The 25651-nt window shown below is 36.3% G+C and overlaps 1 protein-coding gene across 2 annotated transcripts in view; it reads right to left on the bottom strand.

The window, feature by feature from the left end:
- Positions 1–25222, bottom strand: part of LOC134740489 (dual specificity tyrosine-phosphorylation-regulated kinase 2) — a 116710-nt gene extending 91488 nt beyond the window's left edge. The window contains exon 1 of one of the 2 annotated variants that reach the window (XM_063672982.1): positions 24952–25222. In XM_063672982.1, the coding sequence (XP_063529052.1) occupies positions 24952–24966 (15 nt within the window). In that variant the 5' untranslated portion in view covers positions 24967–25222. Of the gene's footprint in view, positions 1–17996; positions 18187–24951 lie in introns of those variants that run through there. The other variant, XM_063672981.1, reaches the window with a different exon arrangement.
- Between the last annotated feature and the right edge of the window lie 429 nt (positions 25223–25651).

Below are 25651 nucleotides of genomic sequence, written 5' to 3'. Positions count from 1 at the left end.
CTGTATCATCATAACTTAGTTGTTTCAGCCATTTAGTGAGTTCTATCTTACACTTATACAACAGTAATGGATAGATATTGATTAACTTATTTATATTGTTGTACATCATCCATAACAAATCCAGATCAAATTTGCGAAAATTTCCCTATATGGGTAAGAGTTGGGTTGTTGTTGTTGGTAATAATTCACCTTAATCCATCGAGATAAAGTTTGATAAATAAATCCTATTTGACATTGAGTAATTAATACTAATTAGCCGCTGAACCCCTATAAGTGAACGACCTTGACACAAAAATGAAACGTATCCAGTATGGATGGTATAGAAAGGATCGCAATCTCTTATGGCAGAATTGTTGTAAAAGTGACCGCGTTAAGCTTTAAATAATAGTTCCTAATCTCTCCGGTGGCGCTAGTTAGGATCTGGGAGATGAGTATAACATGAACCACGAGATACAGCTTGCGTAGCAATAAATATGAATATAGGCTAAGTACAATCGCGCACAAACTCGCCAAAATGGAAAGATCAGTATACTACCTAGGACCTTCCGTGTATAATCGGTTGCCAAGCACAGTACGAAATGCAGCATCCGCCCAAAGCTTTAAAAGTAGACTGAAGTCGTGGCTCGAGGAGAATAATTTTTATAATTATCAAGATTTTTTCAATCTGCCTCTTGCAGTATAAATAATATAATTTTTTTGTAATTAAATATATACCTGATAATGTATTTTAATAAATTAATTAATTAATACTACATGATCAAACGAACTTCAAAGTGAAGTTCGATCAGTATTATATGAGTAAGCTTCATTCGAAGATATAAAAACCAGGTAGTCCTTTAACCTACTAGGCAACTCATCGCATGTTTAAAGTAGGTAGCAAAAACTTTAACTCAAATAGGTCTATCCCTACTTTTCACCTAGTCTTGATGGGGCGCGCGGCTTGCCGCCATTGCTCATTATTTTTAGAGACTTTACTTTCTAAAGCAAAACTTTCTTTCCGGGTATAGGGGAGGGAGGGTAGTTATATCTTCGAATGAAGCTTACTCATATAATACTGATCGAACTTCACTTTGAAGTTCGTTTGATCATGTATTATATTTCTCAAGCTTCATTCTTCAGATATAAAAACCAGGTAGATGTTAAGAGTTGAAAGTTTTGCTGCATTCTTTCCCATTATCAATATTATCATAGCATATTTATTTCTGAAAACATATTTGTAGGAATAATTATCTACCTAGTTATACACAAGTTTACTGTTCCAATTGAGTTATAAGGCATTGTTAAGAAGCACGGGAAAGTTTAGCAATGCAGGTTCAAAAAGGTATACATATATTAGGTATAGCCAGGTTGTATATATATATATATATATATATATATACTTTTACGTATTAGGATATTTAAACAAAATCTAATTTGTTCTTCATAAAACCTAATTGACTAAGATTCCATACAATTTGTGGTCAACTTTGCATTAAGTTTAATTCGAGCTAAAAAAGTTTAATACGAGTAAACTCATAAGACATATGTCCTTTTGTGAAATGTATTAAAATTCACTAGCAGTGCTTGTCCGCGATACGGAATTTTTGAAGGCTCAGAACAGTACACTATTGATGACAAGATTCAGGCTCGTCTAAGTGTAATTATCTACGAAGATAAGACGTAATTTAGGCTAACGATACAACCCAGCGTTACCTCCATACAGGGTGGGATACGCTGTGGCTGTGATGTCTTTCCCCGCGTCTTGACGCTTATGACGCGTAGGCCGTGTGATGTCTGTCTCACGACGACTCATCCTGTTTACGATGATCTCTTAGCAGACGACGACAATGAGAAAATTCAGTTATTAGGCGTGTGCACGCGCAAATCGGCTTACAGCAGCTCCTGATCAACGAATAGTGACACGGCGTGCAATGGACAAAGACTCACGCGGCCTAGCGCGTTTCCGAGAGCTTCAACTTAACAAAAAACATGTATTTGCTCGAAACATATCTAACGTCGTTTTTAAGTCCTTTGATTTACCCAAGAAGAATTATATTTTGATTTTTATTAAATTAAAAAATCCACCACGTTCCTGAAATCTAAAAAATATATGAACGTGCATAAATTATGCTTTCTGTTCAGTTATTAAGCATAAAGCATGTCATATGTGTGGCATCACCAAAGGTATTCTAAACAAAAATAATTTATAAAACTAGCAGTCTACTCAGCTTTCGAAGTAATCTTTCAAATAAGATTGTAATTTACTCAAACTCAAATGTTTATTATTGCGCTCATATTACATATAATGAATGGGCCAAGGTCCATTAATGGTAACAGAATATTTATTTATCATTTAATTATATATACGTACCTAATGTACATATATTCGAGCTATTAAAATGCATAATAATATCCAGTTAAACCTGAGTAGGTAAAATCAGCGTTTAACAAACATCATTAGGAATTAATTTAGTATACATTTATAAATGGCTTTGCTGTATTGCTACTATGGTTGTATTGAGAGTTCAGAAAACAAATATTATATGAAGTGGATTCATCTTAATATTTTAATCCATGACTTATGTCATGAATGTGCTATATTAATGACATAGCGGTATTGCAAGTGGTGGGTCCCCACCAACTACAGTTACTAAACTTATAATATCAAGGTACATATATTTTAAACTTGGCAAAAACGTATTGCATGGTACCATCGTATTGATGATGGCTGAAAGAGTATCGCGACCGACACATGAGAGTTGAACCATAGGTGCATTCGTCATTTATTGATTTTTTACGGTTTCTATTAGCTTCTTAATTATGTATTTATATTTTTATGTGCATAATCTGAGGGTGATCCTTTAAAAGATAATCGGAAGGTAATCGTTTTGTAGTTTTGATACAGGTTAATAGGTATTTACCTAGTTACCCATTATTTACGACCATAAAAATAAATATTAAATATCTGTGAGAGATGCGAACAAATATATTCGTGTGTGTATTTAGCCAAATTGTACCGAAACCGCTTTATCATTAACTCAGTTAGATGGTACTCTAATGGTCACTTTGTCAGGCTTCGGCATGAACTTGTATTTATGAAGAAATAAGCGTGAAACGTGTTTTCGTTTGTTTCTTAGCTTCAGTTGTAAGTTTAGTTTTTTGCATGCCAGATGCTGGTGAAATATGTGTTACTTATGTATAATATTGTCTGACCACCTTTTGTACCATATTTCATGCAAAATAAAGTTATTTTCTTTCTTTCTTTCTTTCATATTCAGTACTCACAAATTGTTTCATTGGGTTTATTAGATAGATAATGATGAATAAACCCATTTTCCTGTAATTCAATTCAGTTAGGTGTCTTTGTTACAATTGGATGATTCAAATTATTTAATTATTCAATATCACTTAAAAAAGTAAAATCATATTTTTAAACAGACACCAGGTACTTAGATACTGACATTTCCTATGCCTTTAAGCGATCACGGTATTATAAATATATTTATATTTTTATGTATCCCATAACAATATTGGCGTACGTATCCCGATAATTTGTATGGTTATATGCATATATAAACATTCAAAAATGGTCACCAAAATATATGCATTGTGCAGGGTATTACCACTTAGTTTATTCCATTTCATTTGTGGTAAAAGAGATTTTATCCAGCTTAAGTTTAGGAATTTCGCTCAGATTCACATCACGTGACGTGATTTAGGTACACCTATTTAGCAATTCCCACTTTTAGAGACAAGTTATACTTATGTGGGTAATATAAAACCAATATAGGTACTATTGTATTGTTTCAATTATAAATTTACGAGGTAGTCTCGTGTTTATTCAAATTCAACCTCTGGGCGGATAAAAGTACCGTACTATGGGTTAGGTTCTGTCACATATAATTGGATATTAAAAATCCAAATATATTTTATATGTAAGGATTTATTTTAAAAGGCAATGTAGTCTTGTGCCGAACATTTCGGCAGCTAGACCGACGTGTCTCTTGACACGCACAAATCAAAACTGAACCGCGGAGCGCTGGTGAATAAATTTAAAAGAAATATTTTTTATTCGAGGGTAGACTTCGAATGTTTTTCAAAATAAAACCCGTAAGGTTCTAGATTACATAAATAGGCCTACATGAATAAAGTATATTTGAACTTGAACTTAAAAGATAATTCTTTATTGCACATAGAAAAACTTGAACTCGGTGTTTTAAAATGTGCGTGGTTTTGATCGAGAACCGCTATAGATTTATTAAATTGTGTTATGCATTGCTATCGTGTTGACTCACGGCCAACCCCAAGCAAGTTCTATCTTCGTGACGGCTCTAGGCCACCCCCCAGGTTTATAGTTACCAGTCGTGGACTCACGGCCCGCGCGGTACTAAGTAAATGCAAGGTATTTGATCACAAAGTGTAAGTTTTTTACAAAAATAGTTAAAATAGTTACACTTAAGTAAGTATCTGATTTTTCTTCAGGATCTGAAGAATCTATTATCACTCGGCAATTTTGCTTGAGTTTCTTCTGTTGGGCCATCTAAAACCACATAAAGAGAAAGCCTCCCTCGTCTCTTTAACACAACACAATATGATTATTTAGGGCCCTTTGTTTCGTTGCGCGGTGTCCGATCTTAATTAAACCTTTGGTTTGTTCACGACCAACCCCCGGGCTCAATCGGTGTTCGAAGTACGAACAAACTTTCCATCGTGTTGGTTCACGACCAACCCCCAAGAATTTTTTTTTCCTTCGTGTTGATTCACGACCAACCCCCAGGATGATTTATTCCTTCGTGTTGATTCACGACCAACCCCCAGGATGATTTATTCCTTCGTGTTAGTTCTCGACTAACCTCCAGGATGATGAACAATTTTAATAACAAATATATTTTATATTGCACAACGAATACGAAACGAATAATCCCACAGCTTACATCTCGTATTCTCGTATAAATTGTATAATGACTGCACTAAGTGCACTACGTATAGGCATTTTAAACGACTTCGAAATAAAATTATGATTTTACGTGCGTTCGTTGCCTCGCAAGAATAAAGAATGAGCAATGGCGGCAAGCCGCGCGCCCCATAAAGACTAGGTGAAAAGTAGGGATAGACCTATTTGAGTTAAAGTTTTTGCTACCTACTTTAAACATGCGATGAGTTGCCTAGTAGGTTAAAGGACTACCTGGTTTTTATATCTGAAGAATGAAGCTTGAGAAATATAATTAAAAATAAGTACTTAAATATACCAAATGTGAAATGTGAAATAATCTAATAATGTATTGACCTATAACTGTGTGTTATGAATAATAAATTTCATTTCATTTCTATATAAGGCAACAAATAACCTGACCAAATTACGTAGGTTTTTTTGGTAGTATTTCGGTGTATGGTGGCGCCGCCTAATTACTGTTTTTTGATGGACACTTTTCATACATAGAGATTTGGCTCCTTTATACAGTCTCCATGGTATCCAGTCATCGCTTCACCCTCGTCACTGCCCGGACTCCAAGATTTATTCTTATTAAATGATTTGACACACAATACGAGAATAGAGATTTGACCTTTACATAAATATGCACTGTCAAATGGTGTAACATTAAACATCTTTTATAACTTTACAGCTCAACCAGCAGTTTGGAACTGACATAAAAGCTAGCGTAACTTACTTTCTATGCATCCCACTCGTACTGGCATATTAGTGCGAGCGAGATGTATAGAAAGTAGATTATCATTTATCATTTATTTATTGTATTGTCATGTACATAATAGGTGTTACATAATATAAAGTCAGATCATGACACCCTGTAAGGGCACACAATAGTAATATTATTCTACATTACATTTACTTATTTGTAATCAATTTAAATTAAAATAAAATAAATGACCGCAAATCTTAAAACTAAATCTAAGAATATATCGTCATAAATAATTATATTGGTAAATGATTAATTGAATTGATTTGTCAGTTTATTATTAATAGTTATTATTTTAATTTATTGATGTCGTATAATAATAAGTAGGCTAATGGTAGAAAAAAAAGATTACGTCGACGTTAGCGAATATATGAGTATTGACACTATGTATCAGTGACTCGTGATACGGGTACATACAGATACTAATCCAATATATGTATGAATGCGGAACAGCTCTTGTGAACGAGTCTTCTTTATCTTTAAATCTGGAAGGAAATACCTGTCTTAGGTCATATTTTGAACTAATTACATCAGTTCACAGTATGAAGTGACATTTTATCAAATTTTAATTTTAATTTAATTCTAATTAATGATATTACCTATTATACATTTTAATTTTTAAACATATTTTAGTGACATTGATATTAATTTTATTGAATTTTGTTTTTATTGTATTTTGTTTGATTTAATTTCACTTCTTTTCAATTTTTAATTAATTAATTAATTAATTATTAAGTTTATTGACATTCGTTATATAGCGTATAATACTAACCATATATTTAAGCTGTGTGTGCATATGTGTACTAACAACAATGATCTCAGTTGGTCTATGAATAAAAATTAAATAAAAAATAAATAACCTGGACCACCACTGGAGGGCTTCGTCACTTTTTCTTTAATATATGACATCTATTACAGTTTTTAAAAAATAAATAGTAAAATATGGCTATCTACCGTTACCGCTCTACCCTTTGACGGTAACTACTTAGTATACTTACTCTGAGTACTCATTCACGCTTTTACATTGGTGGTGCGAGCGCGTTGCATATATTGTAAAATCAATAGTTAGATCAAGAAAAGTCTGCAACTTCTATGAAATTATGACGTATAAATAACACTTGCACTGCGTATGCTATCAAAATCGTTGCAGACTTTAGTTGGTTTAACTCTAACATATTTCTATCATCAAAATGCCGCTCCAACCCTTCGTATCACAGTGACGTCGGTACAATATGAGGGCTTATCGGGTGACCCTTAGCGGGAGAACAGATGACACTTATACTGTTATAGGTACTAAAGTTAGGAAAGGGCAATATAAGCGGACCTGATGTATAGCGAGCGAAGCGAAGGTCTCCGTTTCAGTTTGGGCACCGACTTATGCTTATATAACGTATATTGAAAAAACGAGAGGCAGTGGAAAGCTTAGAATCACATATCTGAGCCAAGTAAAAGAGAATGCATCGTAGGAGCATCGACTGGCTCAGGAAAGAAAGGATTGGTAATTACTCCGCCGACAAGAGCAAAGCTCTTAAGTTATGATGATGATGATGAAAAGGGGTAGGGTGCGTTTGGATAAGATTGAACGGGTTTTTCATGCGGGATCATGCAGTCGCCGGTAATGCTTCAGCATACGGACGATTTGTCTTACCCCTCATAAAAACCCGTTCAATCTTATCCCAACGCACCCTAACATTTTATTTTACCCGTTTTGAAGTCGGTTTATTTCTTTAAAAAGGCTTTTTATATATTTAGGCTACAACAGTTCTGTACAAAAAATTATGTACCTAATGTTAGGCGATAAAACATTGTAATATATAAAAAAATCGGCCAAGTGCGAGTCGGACTCGCGCACGAAGGGTTCCGTGCCATTACGAAAAAAAACAGCAATAAAATCACGTTTATTGTATGGGAGCCCCATTTAAATATTTATAGTATTCTGTTTTTAGTATTTGTTGTTATAGCGGCAACAGCCTGGTGATAGACAGACGGACAGACGGACAGCGGAGTCTTAGTAATAGGGTCCCGTTTTTACCCTTTGGGTACGGAACCCTAAAAACATTGTTTAAAAATTTATAAAATGTAGCACCTTTATATTTAATTAAGTAAACTGTAGGTCTAACTTTAAAATGCAATGTATAATTAGATAATGTTTTAATTTTTAAGATTATAACAACTTTAACGGTTATGTGTGTTTTCTGTCAGACACTGTATACTTAACTAAACTAGTGTAATTATTTTGTAATTATTTTATTAGATAATTACCACGCACTTTGTAAATGACCGTTTGTTTCTTGTTTCATAATAAATAAATAAGATTAAATAACTAAAAATATTAGGTACGTAACCTATGGAAGGTTACGTACCTAATATTTTGAGTTGACTTTGACAGACGGATATTGAAACTAGGTACTTATTGTCCTTTACAAATGAAGGTGGGGCATGTGAAGATTTGTGTAACCTTTAATGACATTTAGAAAAAGATACCTATATTATCACATATGATAACGTACGCGGTTAAAGGTCATCTCATTATAAAGTTAATTTGGATACGGCTTTTCTTGTGGAAAGGTCAGGCTGGTTTTAATAAAATCTTGACGTACGTACGTTAGAAATTGAAAGGATATTAAAAAGTCAAGCGTAGGTACAGCGAGGGGGCGTTCAAATATTACGTAACGCAAAGGGGTTGGAACAAGGCGTTACGTAACAATGTTTTTTTTTTAATAAAATAAAATACATGCATAATCACGCCTATTTCCCGGAGGGGTAGGCAGAGACCACGGATTTCCGCTTGCTACGATCCTGAGTCATCCTGACATACCTTTTTCGCATAACCTCATACACTCGCTCATTTCTTCAATTTTATGATTATACTTTCATCATCATCATCATCATCATGTCAGCCGATAGACGTCCACTGCTGGACATAGGCCTCCCCCAAGGCTCGCCACTCCGACCGATCCTGTGCCGCTCGCATCCTTCGAATATACTTTACTGATCATAATTGTGACTTTCAGGTAAAAATGTTAACTTGGGTGTTACGTAACTTTTAGGTAGATGGAGGGGGGGGTACACGAAAACGTAACGGCGCGTTACACGGGGGGAGGGTCAAAAATCTTCGAAAATTTCGTTACGTAATATTTGAACGCTCCTCCGAGCTACAAGAGTGCATTATATCGGTTATATGAATGAATTCCAGTCATAAAGTGGGTATGCCAATTTGCAGCTGCGTGTACATACGTAGGCAATTAATAACATCAATTTACTTAGTGTTAACATTATAAATTATGCCACAAGGCACGTTTTACCTGCCAGCCATACTGAGCCGTATATATTACTTGATTGAAAGACGATGCTGCAATGCCGGTCGTAACATGCGGTTCCTGAACCCATCATAATAGAGCTTAACGTGTGTATGTGTAGATAAAACAGTGTATGTAACGTACATCATTAGGCAATAAAATCCGAGTGTGGGTTAAATATTCATACAACTGATTATTAGCACTACGTACTATACACATTAACATATTTATTGGTATTGACAGTGCCTCTAAAATCATACGTTGAATGGTTTAACTATTTGCAAACCGCCCGCTTTCCACCCACCGCAATTTATCAGTTATCTTAATTGATTTGGGTTTTAAATAATAGTAGGTATACAGAATGCGCAAATAACCTAACCAATTTTAACTTTTCATAAAGCTTTACAAGTAAATAATGTAGCATAGATTTAATTTTGTATTCACATAAACAACTATTTCATAAATCTTAATAAGTAAATATCTGTTCCGTATTTAGTGGAATAATATTAAATGAAGGCTCTCGTTTCGGTAGAATATTTTAAGCTTTATCATGGTTACTGCTTTTTTTAATCAACAGACGAAAATAAGACGGCTTACTTATTATCCATTCCCATTTTGAGATAAAGAAGAAAATAGAATAATATTTACACAAACAAACGAGACATTACATAATTTAAAGAAAACATAGAATTAGATTAAAGTGCCATGAAATGGCCTCATCTCAGCATGTTGCTGGTGGTTTCCAGCGCTGACCTTCCGATGAGACCACCAAAGAATAAGTATATAGGGACAAATTCCATGTCTTATAGGTTATAGATTACCTGTGTGCCAATTTTATTAAATTTCGTTCAGCCATTTTTATGTCACAGAACAAAACGTCCAAAAGTCCAAATGTAAATCCAATCATTCAAACTTTTACACAATTGTCACAGTCCAAACGATTTTCGTTAAGCTGAAATCGCCTACATCGGCGCAAAGTAACAAAGTCAAGTTTATTCTAATTAGCTCTGAGATCTCGTTCGTCAATCAGATCTCACAAATGAGATTCGATTCATCATCATTGTATTTGAAACGTTTACTGAGAATATCGACTCACGCAAAATAGAAGCTTATTTGGATCAAAAACTCCACGCATTTTCAGTAAACATTATAATAATATGCATAAGACGCGAGTTGGCACAGTGGCTGTGAGTGTTTACAGCCACTGGGTAGAAAGCGGTGCACATCTCTCCACACCCTGAGCCACTCACGCGATGTTGTCCCCTTGTCGCTCCGTGCGAGCGGCCGTTTTCGGGGACCTATATTGTGAGTTGGCGAGTCACCACCTGTCCATTTTTTTCGTGTTTTTAAACATAGATTGGGACAGGTGCCATAGTATTTCCATAGACCCGGTAGCCAGTACACTAACATCTCAACACAATAGCCTAGTTTATTTTGTTTCTTATCATTGCACTAGTCCTGCACTAACCGGGGCTTGTCTTTGGGTGCACTACTATAGTGCATACAGGGATAATGGTCGGTTGGTGTCACATCACCTTTTAGAGTAAATTGTCTTTTTACAAGGGGCCTCTGCGTGTTGGCTTCGGCCCCACGCACACCTTCCAAATGTCCGGGACCCCATGGTCCCGAGATTATGTAAAGGACGAACATAATAATGATAATCAAATCATATTTTAAGAGAATGTCGATAGTTCGCGTTTGGAATCAATGGTATTTTAAAATTAATAAGTTATACTCGTACATAAGTTATATTAAATCATTGTTTGAAATACGGTCTGGTAGGAATATCATTTATTAAGACCTTAGCCCTTTGCTATATCTCAATTTATTTACCGTTTACCTTATATCGTATTAATGAAATAGCAGATATTTATTTGAACACAATACGCATGCGTTTTATTTACTTAGCCTTGTTGCTGATATTTTTTTATAATAAAATAAAATTAAATAAATTAAAATTAAATTAAATTGTCATTTATTTCAGGCCTAATACACCCATATGTGTTAGTAACTTACATAGCTAATAAAAATAATGTTAGTGCTATTACAAATATTATAAAACCGGACAAGTGTTAATCGGACTCTCCCACCGAGGGTTCCGTACTTTTTTGGTATTTGTTGTTATAGCGGCAACAGAAATACATCTGTGAAAATTTCAACCGTCTAGCTGTCACGGTTCATGAGATATAGCCTCGTGACAGACAGACGGATAGTGGAGTCTTAATAATAGGGTGCCTTTAGGGTGTTTTTACCCTTTGGGTACGGAACCCTAAAAATGATTTCTCTATTGGTTAGTTAAGTACTTTATTATTGAATTACGTCTCAATTCTACAGTTACCAAGCAGAAATTCAATTTGCGAGATTGAATTAGGTTTGTTTGATAGTTTGTTTTGTCTTTGGGCTACATGCAGAGTTAGACCAAGGTTAGTTGGCAGCGATTTTTATAGCACAGACTGTGCATCGACTGTTATTTAAAAGTAATTATTGCATAGAAGTTTGACGTTTAAAATAACACTTGCAATCTTGCACTGTCTGGATTAAACAATATCGCTGCCAACTTAGCTTGGTCTAACTATAGCGTTCTTTTAAAAAAACCGGCCAAGTGCGAGTCGGACTCGCGCACGAAGGGTTCCGTGCCATTACGGAAAAAAACAGCAAAAAAATCACGTTTTATGTATGGGAGCCCCATTTAAATATTGATCTTATTCTGGCTTTAGTATTTGTTGTTATAGCGGCAACAGAAATACATCATCTGTGAAAATGTAAACTATCTAGCTATCACGGTTCATGAGATACAGCTGGTGTCAGACAGACAGACGTACAGACGGACAGCGGAGTCTTAGTAATAACAAAGATAGATATAACTCCGTAATAGATGGATACAGTCTAAGGAAAAAACGTGCCTCGAAAATCAAGAAAATTTGATTCTCGTTCAGAGGGCGCTACTAGTTTTGGCCTACAGTCGTATAGATGGCGTTGACGGTTTCGTTTGTTATTTAACAATTTTAACGCATATCAGTGAAAGAACATGGGTCAAAATCATAAAAATAATTAATGCAAATACAAAAAATCATTTATCTATATTTAAATACATTCTATCGTATTTTTATAAATCTTCATTTTTAGTTTCAAAGTGTGTCGACAGATGGCAGTGAATTTACTGGGGTTACAAAATTTACTATGACAGTACCGCTCTAGTATAAGTTACTCTATGGTAATAGGGTCCCGTTTTTACCCTTTGGGTACGGAACCCTAAAAATGGCTTCCGTCAAAGGGCCTGGCCGGAATGGCATAGTAAAATTGCCCCTCGCTGAATATGAAATATTCTGAATGATGTCATTCAGTTAACGTGCATTTCGCTCGTACGCGTACATTTATTGGCGCTAGCGAAACGCACGATAACTAAATGACATCATTCAGATGTCAGTGTATGTACGAATTGGCCTGATAAATATTTGAAATTTTCTTGATAATTTATTTCCCTACATCTCTCGTAGCTGGTCTACGCCGTAGCACATCTACGGGCTACGAGAACAGTAATTAGGTGAGCCTTAAATAACGGGTTTTTTCCTGGACTATAATTGGAACGCAGTCTGAGCGCAGAGGGAATTCTATTATTACCAGTGGCACGTCATACAAATAAGAAGTCAAGCCGGAGTTAGACATAATTAGGCAAGTCGATGTGATTAAATAAATAAATAAATATGAAATAAAACTATGAAAACGGATTATATCGCGTATATTGAATTTATCTACATCCCGACGTTTCGAACCCTTTACAGCGTTCGTGGGGCTGGGGGTTTATATTGAATCTACTAGCTGTGTGTGCCCGCGGCTCCGCCTGCATGGAATTCGATCGTCGCTAGTTTCGAGCGATCTCAAAGATTGCGTACGATGGGCCATCATACTGGCCCACTAAGATGGGCCAGCGTGTAGTGGTTATTCAATTTGATGTACTTTTCTTATTTTTGGATATATCTGGTTAATTATTTTTAAACATTACATAGAGGATATTCACAGTCACTTGGTATGTATTTTGGAAAAATTTATACAGTAGTTTCCAATCTAGAGCAGTTCACAGTCAACTCTGGATTGTGAAATTTATTAACGTTTTCTAATAATTTGTTAGACCAAAGAAGTGAAAATGTTATAGTTTATTATATTTGTGATCTACTCACAAAGCCCTTTCATTTGGTACCCCACATGGTATGTTTAAAAGATAAAAACTTTGTACTGCCGACTTTATGACGTCACAGTTCTTACCCCCACCATTTTCGCGCTTGTCATCTCATATATCTGTGTTTAGAGCATCATACCGAATGCATTGATACCAAATACAGGTACCCATATCTGAGATGACATGAGCGAAAATCGATTTCTAGAAGACTTCTAGACAAAATACCGACTTGCAGTGCTGAGGTAGGGTAAGGAGAAGTATCAGGAAAATTTCAGCTTGCCTCAAGGATCTACTCCAAATTTCTACCAGCTCTCCGTCTATCACTAGGTGTAAACTGGCTGAAACTATATTAAAATTGACAGCCAATGGAACGCACGACTTTCCCCGTCATGTACCGTCATCGTCACAGTTGATCTATTGCAAACCTTACTACAACGCCGTAAGGCTCAAGATCAGTTAAAAGTGTTGCTGCCAGTACATGTGACAGCCGGATCCGGATCCAAGTGTCAGTTATGGACTGAATTTTAAATGCAGTTACTATTTAATGCGTTCATCGAGAGGGATGGGTTTCATGAGAATCATAATTTATATTACGTTACATCAGGCGTGGCTCACTCCGCGATTTCGTCACGTCGCTACAAGTACATGCGGCCCACACCAAATTTGGTGTTTAGCCATAGTAGTTGCCGCGCACTGCTACGGAACGGACACCTGTTCGCGCTTGCGCCACCTAGCGGTCATATCTGTCGTAATAGACGCGTTTTTTTTAGAGAGTGAATCTTCTGTACCTAGTACTATTATTTATTCTGTGGTTACATGTCATTTGAACGTCGGCGTCGCTGTGATCATGGAGACTATATCATCATCATCATCATCATCATGTCAGCCGATAGACGTCCACTGCTGGACATAGGCCTCCCCCAAGGCTCGCCACTCCGACCGATCCTGTATAAAGGAGCCAAATCTCTATGTATGAAAAGTGTCCATCAAAAAACAGTAATTAGGCGGCGCCACCATACACCGAAATACTACCAAAAACAACCTACGTAATTTGGTCGGGTTAATTGTTGCCTTATATGATTCACTGTGATGGTTCATGTTATACTCATGTCCTAGAGCCTAACTAGCGCCACCGGAGAGATTAGGAACTATTATTTAAAGCTGAAAGCGGTCACTTCCATAGCTGTAATTCGTTACATAAGCAAGTACAGCAGCAGTAAGCAAGTCAGCTGCAGAGAAAAGGCACCCCCCCCCTGCACACAAAGTTCTGTAAATTAGTATGGACGTGGGGTACCTTTTCTCTGCTTTACATGAAAAAATGTACCTATCAACCATTTTAGCCATATTTGTGAATTAAAAACAGAAATAGTTGTTTACGATACAAGTGCGAAAAATAGGAAATTCTCAACGAGCGGCGAATTTTCATTTATTGACTGCAATCCATGTTACATATAGTCTTATAATCATTTTAATTGTAACAACATGGACCCTGAATAGGGTATAGCAAGAGAATCTTAATAACTAAATACTTAAAAATACTTAAAAATACTTTTAAAACACGACCGGGTTATAGGCTCCCTGGGCTCGATCATTACTATAATTAATTGAAAAGCTTATGATGCTGCTGCATATATGAAGGACAGGACATATATGTCCCGTCTTACTTACTGCTTACTGCTAGCCTTTCTCCGCAGACGTCTTGTCTGGTTGGTATGTAAGTAAGACAGGACATATATGTCCTGTCTTACTTACTGCTTACTGCTAGCCTTTCTCCGCAGACGTCTTGCCTGGTTGGTATGTAAGTAAGACAGGACATATATGTCCTGTCTTACTTACTGCTTACTGCTAGCCTTTCTCCGCAGACGTCTTGTCTGGTTGGTATGTAAGTAAGACAGGACATATATGTCCTGTCTTACTTACTGCTTACTGCTAGCCTTTCTCCGCAGACGTCTTGTCTGGTTGGTATGTAAGTAAGACAGGACATATATGTCCTGTCTTACTTACTGCTTACTGCTAGCCTTTCTCCGCAGACGTCTTGTCTGGTTGCCCTTGGCATAGGCCTCTCCCATATTCCTCCACGAGTCCCTGTCCAGAGCCTGTCTTCTCCAGAAGGCTCCAGCCACCTGCCTGAACTCGTCTTCCCATCTCATTTTTTGTCTTCCATCATCCCTTTTTCCGTCTCTTGGGTACCATGTTGTGATGTTTTTTGACCATTTTTCTCTTCTGTCTCGGAGCATGTGGCCGGTCCACTTCCATTTTAGTTTTTTCATAGTTTGGTTTACGTCGATTATTTTTGTTCTCTTCTAAAAGAATGTAAATCGTGTGTGGATCCTAACACTTCAAATAGGTACAGTCTATTGTAAAAATATGAGTGCATACAACTTACCTACTCAAAAATATGTCCCATAGTTCTTAAGGGTCCCCGGCAAGCTCGGTTCTCGATACAAACGTAGTTCCGCTCTCATTTTAAAACGACTAGCTAGATTGCTCTAAAACTTTGTACTTACAATAGGATAAAGTATATCTATGTATATGAGTGCATACAACTTACCTACTCAAAAATATGTCCCATAATTCTTAAGGGTCCCCGTAAAGCTCGGTTCTCCATACAAACGTAGTTCCGCTCTCATTTTAAAACGACTAGCTAGATTGCTCTAAAACTTTGTACTTACAATAGGATAAAGTATATCTATGTCTGTAATTAGTTTATGTAGCTTCAGATAGCATAGTTAAAAAAATACAGCGAATTTAAGTGTTTCATACAAAACTTATTTTTGCTCTATTTCATTTGTTTACATTAACTGAATCTTTATAAACTAATGTCAGACCTAGATATATTTCATGTTATTGTATGTGCAAAGTTTCATTACAATTCAACACGTAGTTTTAAAATGAGATCGGAACTACGTTTGAATGGGAACGTGCAATTCGGCCGAGCTTGCCGGGGACTCTTAGGTCGCTGACATAAGAGCTATGGGACATATTTTTGAGTATGATGAGTGCGCCCATATTTTTACACTTGACTGTACTTATGTCATTATTATAAATATATTTTTTAAGAAAAAAAACCGACTTCAATGGGGGATGCCGCTGAAAGTTCACTTATTGTTGATGGTGCACTCTTAGATTCCAGATAATGAAATGAAAAAGACAGCATATTTTGCCTAATTATGTAGAAAAGGAGGTAAAACAACCCACTTTTCTAGTAGCATTTCGTTTTTGTAAGGGTCGCAGTTCTAACCTAACCTAACCTACTTTTCTGATAGCATTTCTGTTCTGTGAGAATCGCAGTTCAAAACCCACCCACCAACCTAACCTACTTTTCTAGTAGCATTTCCGGGTCCGAGTCTGGGTCCGGTCCGGCTGTCCGGGTCCAAGTTTGGCTCAGAGTTCGGTCCGGGTCCATTCTGATCATCATCAGCAGTTCCACTTCATCAAATGTCACTTTTTAAAATGGAAATGCTGAATTTGTTGATAAAAATACAAAAATCACTATATGTATGCCTTTCACATTTGAGGAGTTCCCTCGATTCCTCATGGATCCCATCATCAGAACTCGAGCTTGACAAAAATGTTTCTTGAAAACCTAACTTGCTTAACAAACATAACGAAGAGGACAAATCGCCAAACGTGAACTATGCGTCATTGAAGAGTTCCGTTAGTTCTGATCATCATCAGCAGTTCCACTTCATCAAATGTCACTTTTTCAAATGTAAGTGCTTGATTTGTTGATGACAATACTAAAATCACTATATGTATGCCTTTAACATTTTAACATTAACATTTGAGGAGTTCCCTCGATTCCTCATGGATCCCATCATCAGAACTGCTTTTTGACAAAAACGGGACCAATCTGTATGTATATACTTACAATCAAAAAAAATAATTTTCAAAATCGGTCCAGAAATGACGGAGTTATGGAGTAACAAACATTATAAAAAAAAAAACAACCGAATTGAGAACCTCCTTTGAAATCTTGAAGTCGGTTAATAAGAGCATTTCACCAGAATGTCGCCTAGGAATAATTGAGCCCCATGGGGGCATGCGTACAAACTTCTATGCGAAATCAACCAGCTGCAACTAACTGTATTTAACGTGTCTCTTTATAAAGGGGCCCACCCATTACCAGTCCGCCGGACGATATCAGCCTGTCAGTTAGACCAAACATTTTACAGTTCCGAACAACAGACAGGCCGATATCGTCCGGCGGACTAGTAATGGGTGCGCCCCTTAATATTACTCGGAGCCCAGCTAAGACAATCGTATGCAGAAAACGAAACGAAACGCTAAGATACACGTAAATATATGTGATTCTGATGTGGAATCTTACTACAAATCACTGAACCTTTACAAGGACGAATAGCCTCAAGGGGCCCACTGACTATCAGTCCGCCGGACGATATCGGCCTGTCAGTTAAGGGGCCCACTGACTATCAGTCCGCCGGACGATATTGGCCTGTCAGTTGTTCGGAACTGTCAATTTTTTGTTCTAACTGACAGGCCGATATCGTCCGGCGGACTGATAGTCTGTGGGCCCCTTTAGAACAAAAATTTGACAGTTCCGAACAACTGACAGGCCGATATCGTCCGGCGGACTGATAGTCAGTGGGCCCCTTAGCAATTATAATATAGATAGATATTAACTGTCGCAGTATTTGTAAGATGAAAAGATGAGTATGTACTTTATATAGGTATGTATAAATACTATACGTTTTACACGTTAAACATACAAGTAACAGCATCATCTACATCATTAATGCTTTCCTGTGAAGACACAAAAAACTGCAATGCTGAATAGCAGATCTTATGCTAGATATGCAGATTTATAACATAAAAGATACATACGGTCGGCGGGGGTAAGCTGTCTACTCCCATCTTGAGACACTCACTGACACATTTCACTGATATTTAGTTTATTTTGTTATTTCCTATGGTTTGTTTTGCGTTCAGCGGGCGTGCGGCCCCATGGCTGTTCCGAGGAAGACTGAATAGGGTTGGGATTCGCTTTCAGATCTGCATTTTAGTTTGTAACGATTTCTGGCTTGTCAGTTTGAATTTATTGCGAAATGTTTTAAGCCTAATGTGAAAGGTTGTATAGGTAATTGTTTTGAGCAAATTGTACGAAACAAACAAGGATAGGTTACAGCATTTACATAATCAGAGTCCATAGGTATGTTACACAGTAAAATTACAAATAAGAATTACAAAGAAGAAATTATAATTAGATACAAATAAAATAAAAAAAATTGCAATTACAAATTATTACTAGCTTATTTACACAAATTAATTGAGCAAATTGGTTTGATGATACTATACATATAGGTATATGGTGCATCTATTTATTGCATTAACTCCTGTTTTCTTCGGTAGAACAACAACAACCTAAATAATATGGAAATTTGGTGATTGTCAGAATGTCACCAATGAAATTAAGTTTCCAGTAATTTAGAACAATTTACATCCATTAAGCAACATTCCAGTTTTAATTATAAAACGCGTAGTCTGTTCGGAAAGAGAAGAGCCGTTGAATATATTGGGCCCCATACATTCCACGGCTCTTTCTCTTTCCGCACAGACTCTATTTGAGTAGGACAAGCAAATCAAGCTCAAAATGTGTACCTTCCCATGTATGTTTCAAGCCTCTGCCTGACACTGTCACTATTCTTAATATTCCTATTTCTTACAATATTGTAAGTTTAGGTTATAAATGTTATGATGACAACTTACTACCCTATGTCTATACCTATTAACAATTTCGAATTTAAACTGTCGTAAGAGCATAAATTTTAGGTCTGTGGTCGTAAGTTATACTAACATTGAATTAATTGAGAGTAAAATAATTAGAGTTATACCTAGAAATGTCTGCAACGATTTTGATAGCACACGCAGTGCAGTGCAGTGCAGTGCATTTATACGTCATAATTTCAAAAGTTTCACGTTTCCAAATAACGCACTGCGTGGGCTATCAAAATCATTGCAGACTTTTCATGTGTAAGCTCAACAACAACTCAACATTAACTTTTTAATGTAGGTAACTTGAAATTTTTTTTAACCCTTTTTCTCAGTAACTTATTTTTTTAATGTTATCGCCATCCTCAACGCCCATCCCTAGCCCAGCCACAAAACCTGCGCGCGCATTTCTCCGCGCACTTTTATCTCCAGCACACACTGCAATCTAAACCTTACCACGTTGCCATAAGACTCAATAGAGCCTTCACGATGTGACCTTTGCTGTAACTGGGTATACAAGTCACAAGCAATTGGGCTATCTTGGAGATAGGGATAATGACAGTAGCTTTGTATGAGATGTATTGAAGAGGAAATCTTATGATCGAGTTCAGAAACTTCTTTACAAACCAACGGTCCAAAAATATAAATACACGCCTCTAAGACACTGACAATAGTGTCGTGTAAATATATTTTTGTAACGTTGGCTTCCTTGCGTTTTCTAAAATAAATATTGAAAACCTGATTCTCACAGATGTTTTTGGGTTCTTTCAACTCAGAATCACTAGCATATTCAATCCTGATGATAAAAAAGTGTCCTAAAAATTTGTATGAAAATTGTACGTCACGCACAAGTGAATTTTTTTTACACTAAACGTGACGTAATGGACATTTTGGGACATCTTTTTTTTAATGGCAGGATGGAGAATGCTGTCGATTCTGAGTAGAATGAGCCCAAGGATGTCCAGATTTGAATGAATCAGGTTTTCAATATTTATTTTAGAAAACGCCCTTCTAGAGATGTTTGGAAACTCCACCATACGTCCATATTCTTGAATAGAATAGAATAGAATAGAATATTTTTTATTTTGCTTAAAATGTGGTACAAGAGATGTTATAAAATAAATAAATAAATAAATAAATAAAGTTTTATTTCAGGCAAAAAGTACATTCGTACACCCATATCAAGATACAATTTAAAAGTTAAAGCGCCAAAAGAAGTAGTACTTAATAATAAAATAAAATAAAATAAGTTGAACAATTTAAATAGCATAAATTACATTATTTTTATAAAAAATATATCTTGGTCACACACATTCCACCAGAAACAGGCATGCAAAATATAAAGAACCTAAATATTAAAAGAAAGCATGCAACGGTACGCGTTTAGAGTACTTACAACTAATATTCTAGTGCTCTTAAATCTAGCGTATTACTAAAATGTCAAAATTACAATTATATTACCAATATGTCATAACTACAATACAGATTCAATAACTAATTATATCATAAAATCTCAAGTTTGATGTCTAAAGTAATCGAAATATTCTTCAACAGAGTAAAAACATTCTTGAATGAGCCAGTTCTTAAGTTTACGCTTAAATAAACTAATAGGCAGATCTTTAATTTCATCATGCAGGCGATTAAAAATGTCAATGGACTTACAGTATGCGTTATTGCTGTATAAAGGATGACTCACGTTAGACCGGGCCGTGTCCCGGCCGGAACTTCCGGCGCTTACTTTTCTATGACATGACAGGTGATCACGTGATGCTTTCCATAGAAAACGAAGCACCGGAAGCTCCGGCCCGGTCACGGCCCGGTCTAACGTGAGTCATCCTTAATTGTGTCTCGAGTCTTCAGCTTCAGGCGTATGTATAGGTAGCTACAATTTTACTAGGTAGAGTTAGACCAGAATAACTCTGCAACGATTGTGACAGCACAGACCGTGCAAGTGTTATTAATATGTCATAATATCATAGAAGTTTGACGTTTATATATACCTATATACATAGGTACATTGCAAGTTAATAAAAAGCTTGTAAAATACAAAAATGCTAAATAAAATATTCTAGATGTCAAGAACGGGTCTCTATTGTTTGACATAATTATTGAAAGTCATAATGTAATGATTGTCATATTATCATTAGTCATAATTTGGTTTTTCTCAGAAACGCGTAACATTTCAGGATTGCCATCAAACAAACCTAACCTAACCTATCCTAAGAAGTTAACGTTTTCAGAATTATGACTAATGATAATATGACAATCATTACATTATGACTTTCAATAATAATGTCAAACAAAGGGACCCCGTCAAGAACATAACCTTAGACAAATTTACCAAAAAATAATTGTTTAAACTCTTATTTCTTAAAAAAGTATTTCCAGCTTCAACAACTTCATCGCTTCTGATTTTCCCTCTGCCGCAACAGATACTTACGGCACGGCCACGACATTGCGCGGCGGCGGCAGCGACGAGCGGCGGCCATAGGGCCATAGGTTGGAGCAAGACACAGCGATAGGACCTTTCAATCCCACCTATGGCCGCCGCTCGCCGCTGCCGCCGCCGCGAAATGTCGTGGCCGTGCCGTAAGGCTCCACGCCATACCTAAAGGCTGACTACATCAGCATCATCATCATCATCATTGTTTATTCAAGAACAATATTACATTGTGTTTGAAATCTTAAAACTAGGCACATGCACACAAAACATTACAAAAACAAACATCATAGTCACCAATAAAAATTATTAATAATACTTAATCAAATAAATAAAATAAAATAAAGTGGAAGATTCCAAAATTATATAAACATGAATTAATCAATTATAAATAATACAGAAAAATGTCAACAATTAATAGGTAAAAATAATTAAATTTGTTACATGTCAGAATAAGAAAAAAAATTAAGAACATAATGTCAACGTTACAACTAAACGACGTTACAACGTTACAGGCATTCACTACCCCCACTTAAAGACCAGCTAAGTCTGACCCACGATAGTACAGACTTCTAACTGATCTATGGCTCAAATTATAATGGTACTAGACAAACGCTTGTGAAGAGGTCGACACTCGGCAGTATGGATGTACCAACCCTAATGTAAATTTCATTCGATAGCGTTACGTGACGCAATGCGGGGAATAATGGTTATAAATAAGTTTTTGGCAAAAATTTCATTTTTGGTACAAGCTTTTATCGCTGACTGTACTTTTTTCCACAGGCAACTAATACTGATCGAGACAATTATAAAACCCCAAACACAATTAGGTTGCGTTGTTTTATCACATTCCTATGACCACCTCCTGTCTTCATCATCAGATCAGCTCGATGGTACCATAATATTCCATTGTCACCCGACTTACATGCGTATGCAAATTTTCAGCTTCATCGGAAACCGGGAAGATGGTTAAAATAGTTACTTTAGATTCCATTACTTAGTTGATTCCATCATGAAGTTCCAGTTCATATCTTCCGGCTCCATCATCAGATCAGTTTGACAGTACCATATTATTGTATTGTCATCAGAACTACATACGGCTGCCAATTTTCATGACGCTACATCTTTGGAAGATGGTTAAATTAGTTACCGTAGATTCCATTACATAGTTAGTTACATACCTAATAAAAGCTTGTTAAAAATAGTGCTAAGCCAGCAAGAGACAATGACGGTCATTGTTCCCAAAATTCCTGTTCCTGGCGTGATTGAGAGTATTGGAACCATTCATCAATTACGTCTAAAATGAGAAGAAGGCATCGTACGGAAAAGGTCAGGGTTTACAGGAATATTCCTATCGGCGCTTGAAATATTCCTATATGTATGCTATTAACGGGCCTAAAAATAAAACCGGCCAAGTGCGAGTCGGACTCGCGCACAAAGGATTCCGTACCATTGCGTAAAAAACGGCAAAAACATCACGTTTGTTGTATGAGAGCCCCACTTAACTGTTTATTTTATTCTGTTTTTAGTATTTGTTGTTATAGCGGCAACAGAAATACATCATCTGTAAAAATTTCAACTGTCAAGCTATCACGGTTCATGAGATGCAGCCTGGTGACAGACGAACAGACAGACACAGACAGCGGAGTCTTAGTAATAGGTCCCGTTTTTACCCTTTGGTTACGGAACCCTAAAAATCATAATTCAAGAATAATTGCCGAAAAAAATAAAAAGATAATTTTATTAGTATGTTATGGACGTTATGGTGGTAGTTAAGGCCTTACAATACAAAATACGCCCTGTAGGGTTAATCTGACTACAGAAACGAGAATTTATTATTAGACATATTGACCGTGATTATAGTACCTTTTGTATTGTTTCACCCGTGAACAAGATGCATGTAACTGCGTCGAAATATCGGGGAGCTCAAAAACAATACAAAAGGTAAACAACTAATCACGGTCTATATCCCGGTCAATATAAGTTTATTGAAACTAACCATGGATCATTCAAAACTCTTTTAGAAATTATTTATCAGTCTGTGTAAAATTACGAGTAGGAGCTATAAAAGTATATCCGTTTTCATTGCTCTGAAGTGTTTGAAATCCAAGACTTTATCGTACGGAAAAGGTCAGGTCAGGGTTCACAGGAATATTCCTATTCAGGCTTGAAATATTTTTATTTTTAACGGCCTACAGAGTAATTCAATTAATCTCCATGCCGCAGGCAGACTAACTTGTTGGATAGTAATCTTTTCGTAATTGAGTTTTTTTTTACAGGGAAGTATTCTATTTTCTTCTTAATTTGCTTCGATTAATTTTATTTCTGGGTTTAACTTTAATTTTAGTTTTGTCTTGTTATAGTTTAATTTAGTATTTTTATTTGTATTTTGTATACTACGGAGTAGGGATGTAACGATACATAATAGTAAGATTACTCAAAACGAAGTAATTCACATGGATCAATATTTCAATCTCGTTCGTTATCTCGAAAATACTAATCGAGATCTCGACCGAGATTGCAAAAATCGAGATTTCATGTCATTCCTGTCAATGAGATTGAATCTCGAAAATTCGCGCGAGATCTCGCTAGATCTCTAAATTGCGAGATCGAGATTACAGTACACGCGTATCGCGTAGCTCTTCGCTGACAGTAAATGCGAGTAAAGTATGGTAAAGATAAGTGGACATTGGCTTCAAGCACAGCACAACTCTTCGTAGCGGCGACGCGGCTACGAAAACGCGTAGCAGATTCGTAGTCCGTGCTACAGCTACGCTGCTACTCAGCCGGGCTAGCACATGATTGTCGCGACAGTATTTCGCCCGCTAGATAAACTGCTATTAACCGGTCTAATTAATAATTTGGGCAGTTTAAAAAAATTGAAATGAGTACTAAATTAATAGTTTGGCAACAAAAACGGAGGCTTAAAATATACCTACCCTCTTAGTAGTATTTATCTAAGAGGGACTCTTTGATAAATACTGAACGAAAAAGACATTGTAGAGTAGGACCAAGGTATATGCATGGCATTTGCAATAACAAAGTGTGGAAATGTCATCATTAACCTTAAATTTCCGTGAAAATATTACGTTTATAATGACACTACGGCATAATACGACACTATTATTTTCATTGTGTAATTATCCTTTTTAGGTAGGTAAAATAGATATTCGGTATTCGGCCGAATACCTAGTGCGCATTATTTGGCCGAATATCAAATATTCGGCAAAGTGGCCGAATAGGCCGAATACCGAATAGTTGCCGAATATTCGTGCCATCTCTAGAAAATATCATATATTTGTTAGTCAAAGGACTGTCTCATTTCAAACATAGACAGAGAGAATCATACTATCTTTGTCTTACACTAGTACTAGCACCCGAAAGAAAAGGATGTTTGGTTTTTTTTGTTCTTATTTACTGACAATTTGGTTTGACCAACTATATTTTAACGGACAATTACATACATTTTTTTTCCCAAATTGGGATTTCGTAGTTATAACAAATAGTAATTGGCCCATTATCGGTTGATAATAAAGTGAGATTCAATAGAAATTGAAAATAATCTAAATAAATAAGAATAAACTGTTCTGTAATAAACACAATGTTTTTCCAAAAATGAAGTGTACTTACGTCGTATAAAATCATGTCCAGGGTCGTTGTCTGGGTCACCTGTTGAACCGTCAATAACTATTGCCTCTCGCTCTAACACCAACTCAAAACGACTGTCCTTCTCTATCAACACTTCAAAACACTCAAAAATCTTATTATTACAAACGTATCTGTATTGAAAAGACGCTACAGTTCAAATTTGAATAAAAACAAATGCAACATATTTAAGTTTAATTTGAATTTCGAACGCGAGCAATTCGTATTTCGTAATTCAAAATTGCGCAATATAGATACCGCAAACGTAGTGGTTATATACTCTTTGGATACGGCAGTGAAGTTAATGTTTTTTTATAGGCACGAGAGCGAATCTTGTGTGGCACTCTGGCACTGAGGGGGTGAATTGGGGGGTGAGCACTGGCCGTAACCGTAAATGTTTTTTTTTTCACGCAAGGCACAAACACTACGCGTTACAGCCAGGGTAGCACTGAAGGGAGATTGAGACTGTAGTTTTTTTTTTCACGCGAGGCACAGGCGCTGTCCGTAACAGCCAGTGTGACACTAAGTAAAGTAAGGGAGAAGGGAGGTTGCGGTGGTCGGGTAAGGATGTTCTAATTCACTTATAGCCGCGCGTTGTTTTAAATTTAAACTGTTGAACGGGAAATAATTGTTTTTTTATAAAATTTGGGTTTGAGATTGTTGGAAGTTGAAAAAAGGTTTGCTT

This window comes from Cydia strobilella, chromosome 4 (assembly GCF_947568885.1).
Source record: "Cydia strobilella chromosome 4, ilCydStro3.1, whole genome shotgun sequence".
Taxonomy (NCBI): Eukaryota; Metazoa; Arthropoda; class Insecta; order Lepidoptera; family Tortricidae; genus Cydia; species Cydia strobilella.
Note: the sequence above shows the minus strand (reverse complement) of the source record. Positions and strands in the feature narration are given on the sequence as shown.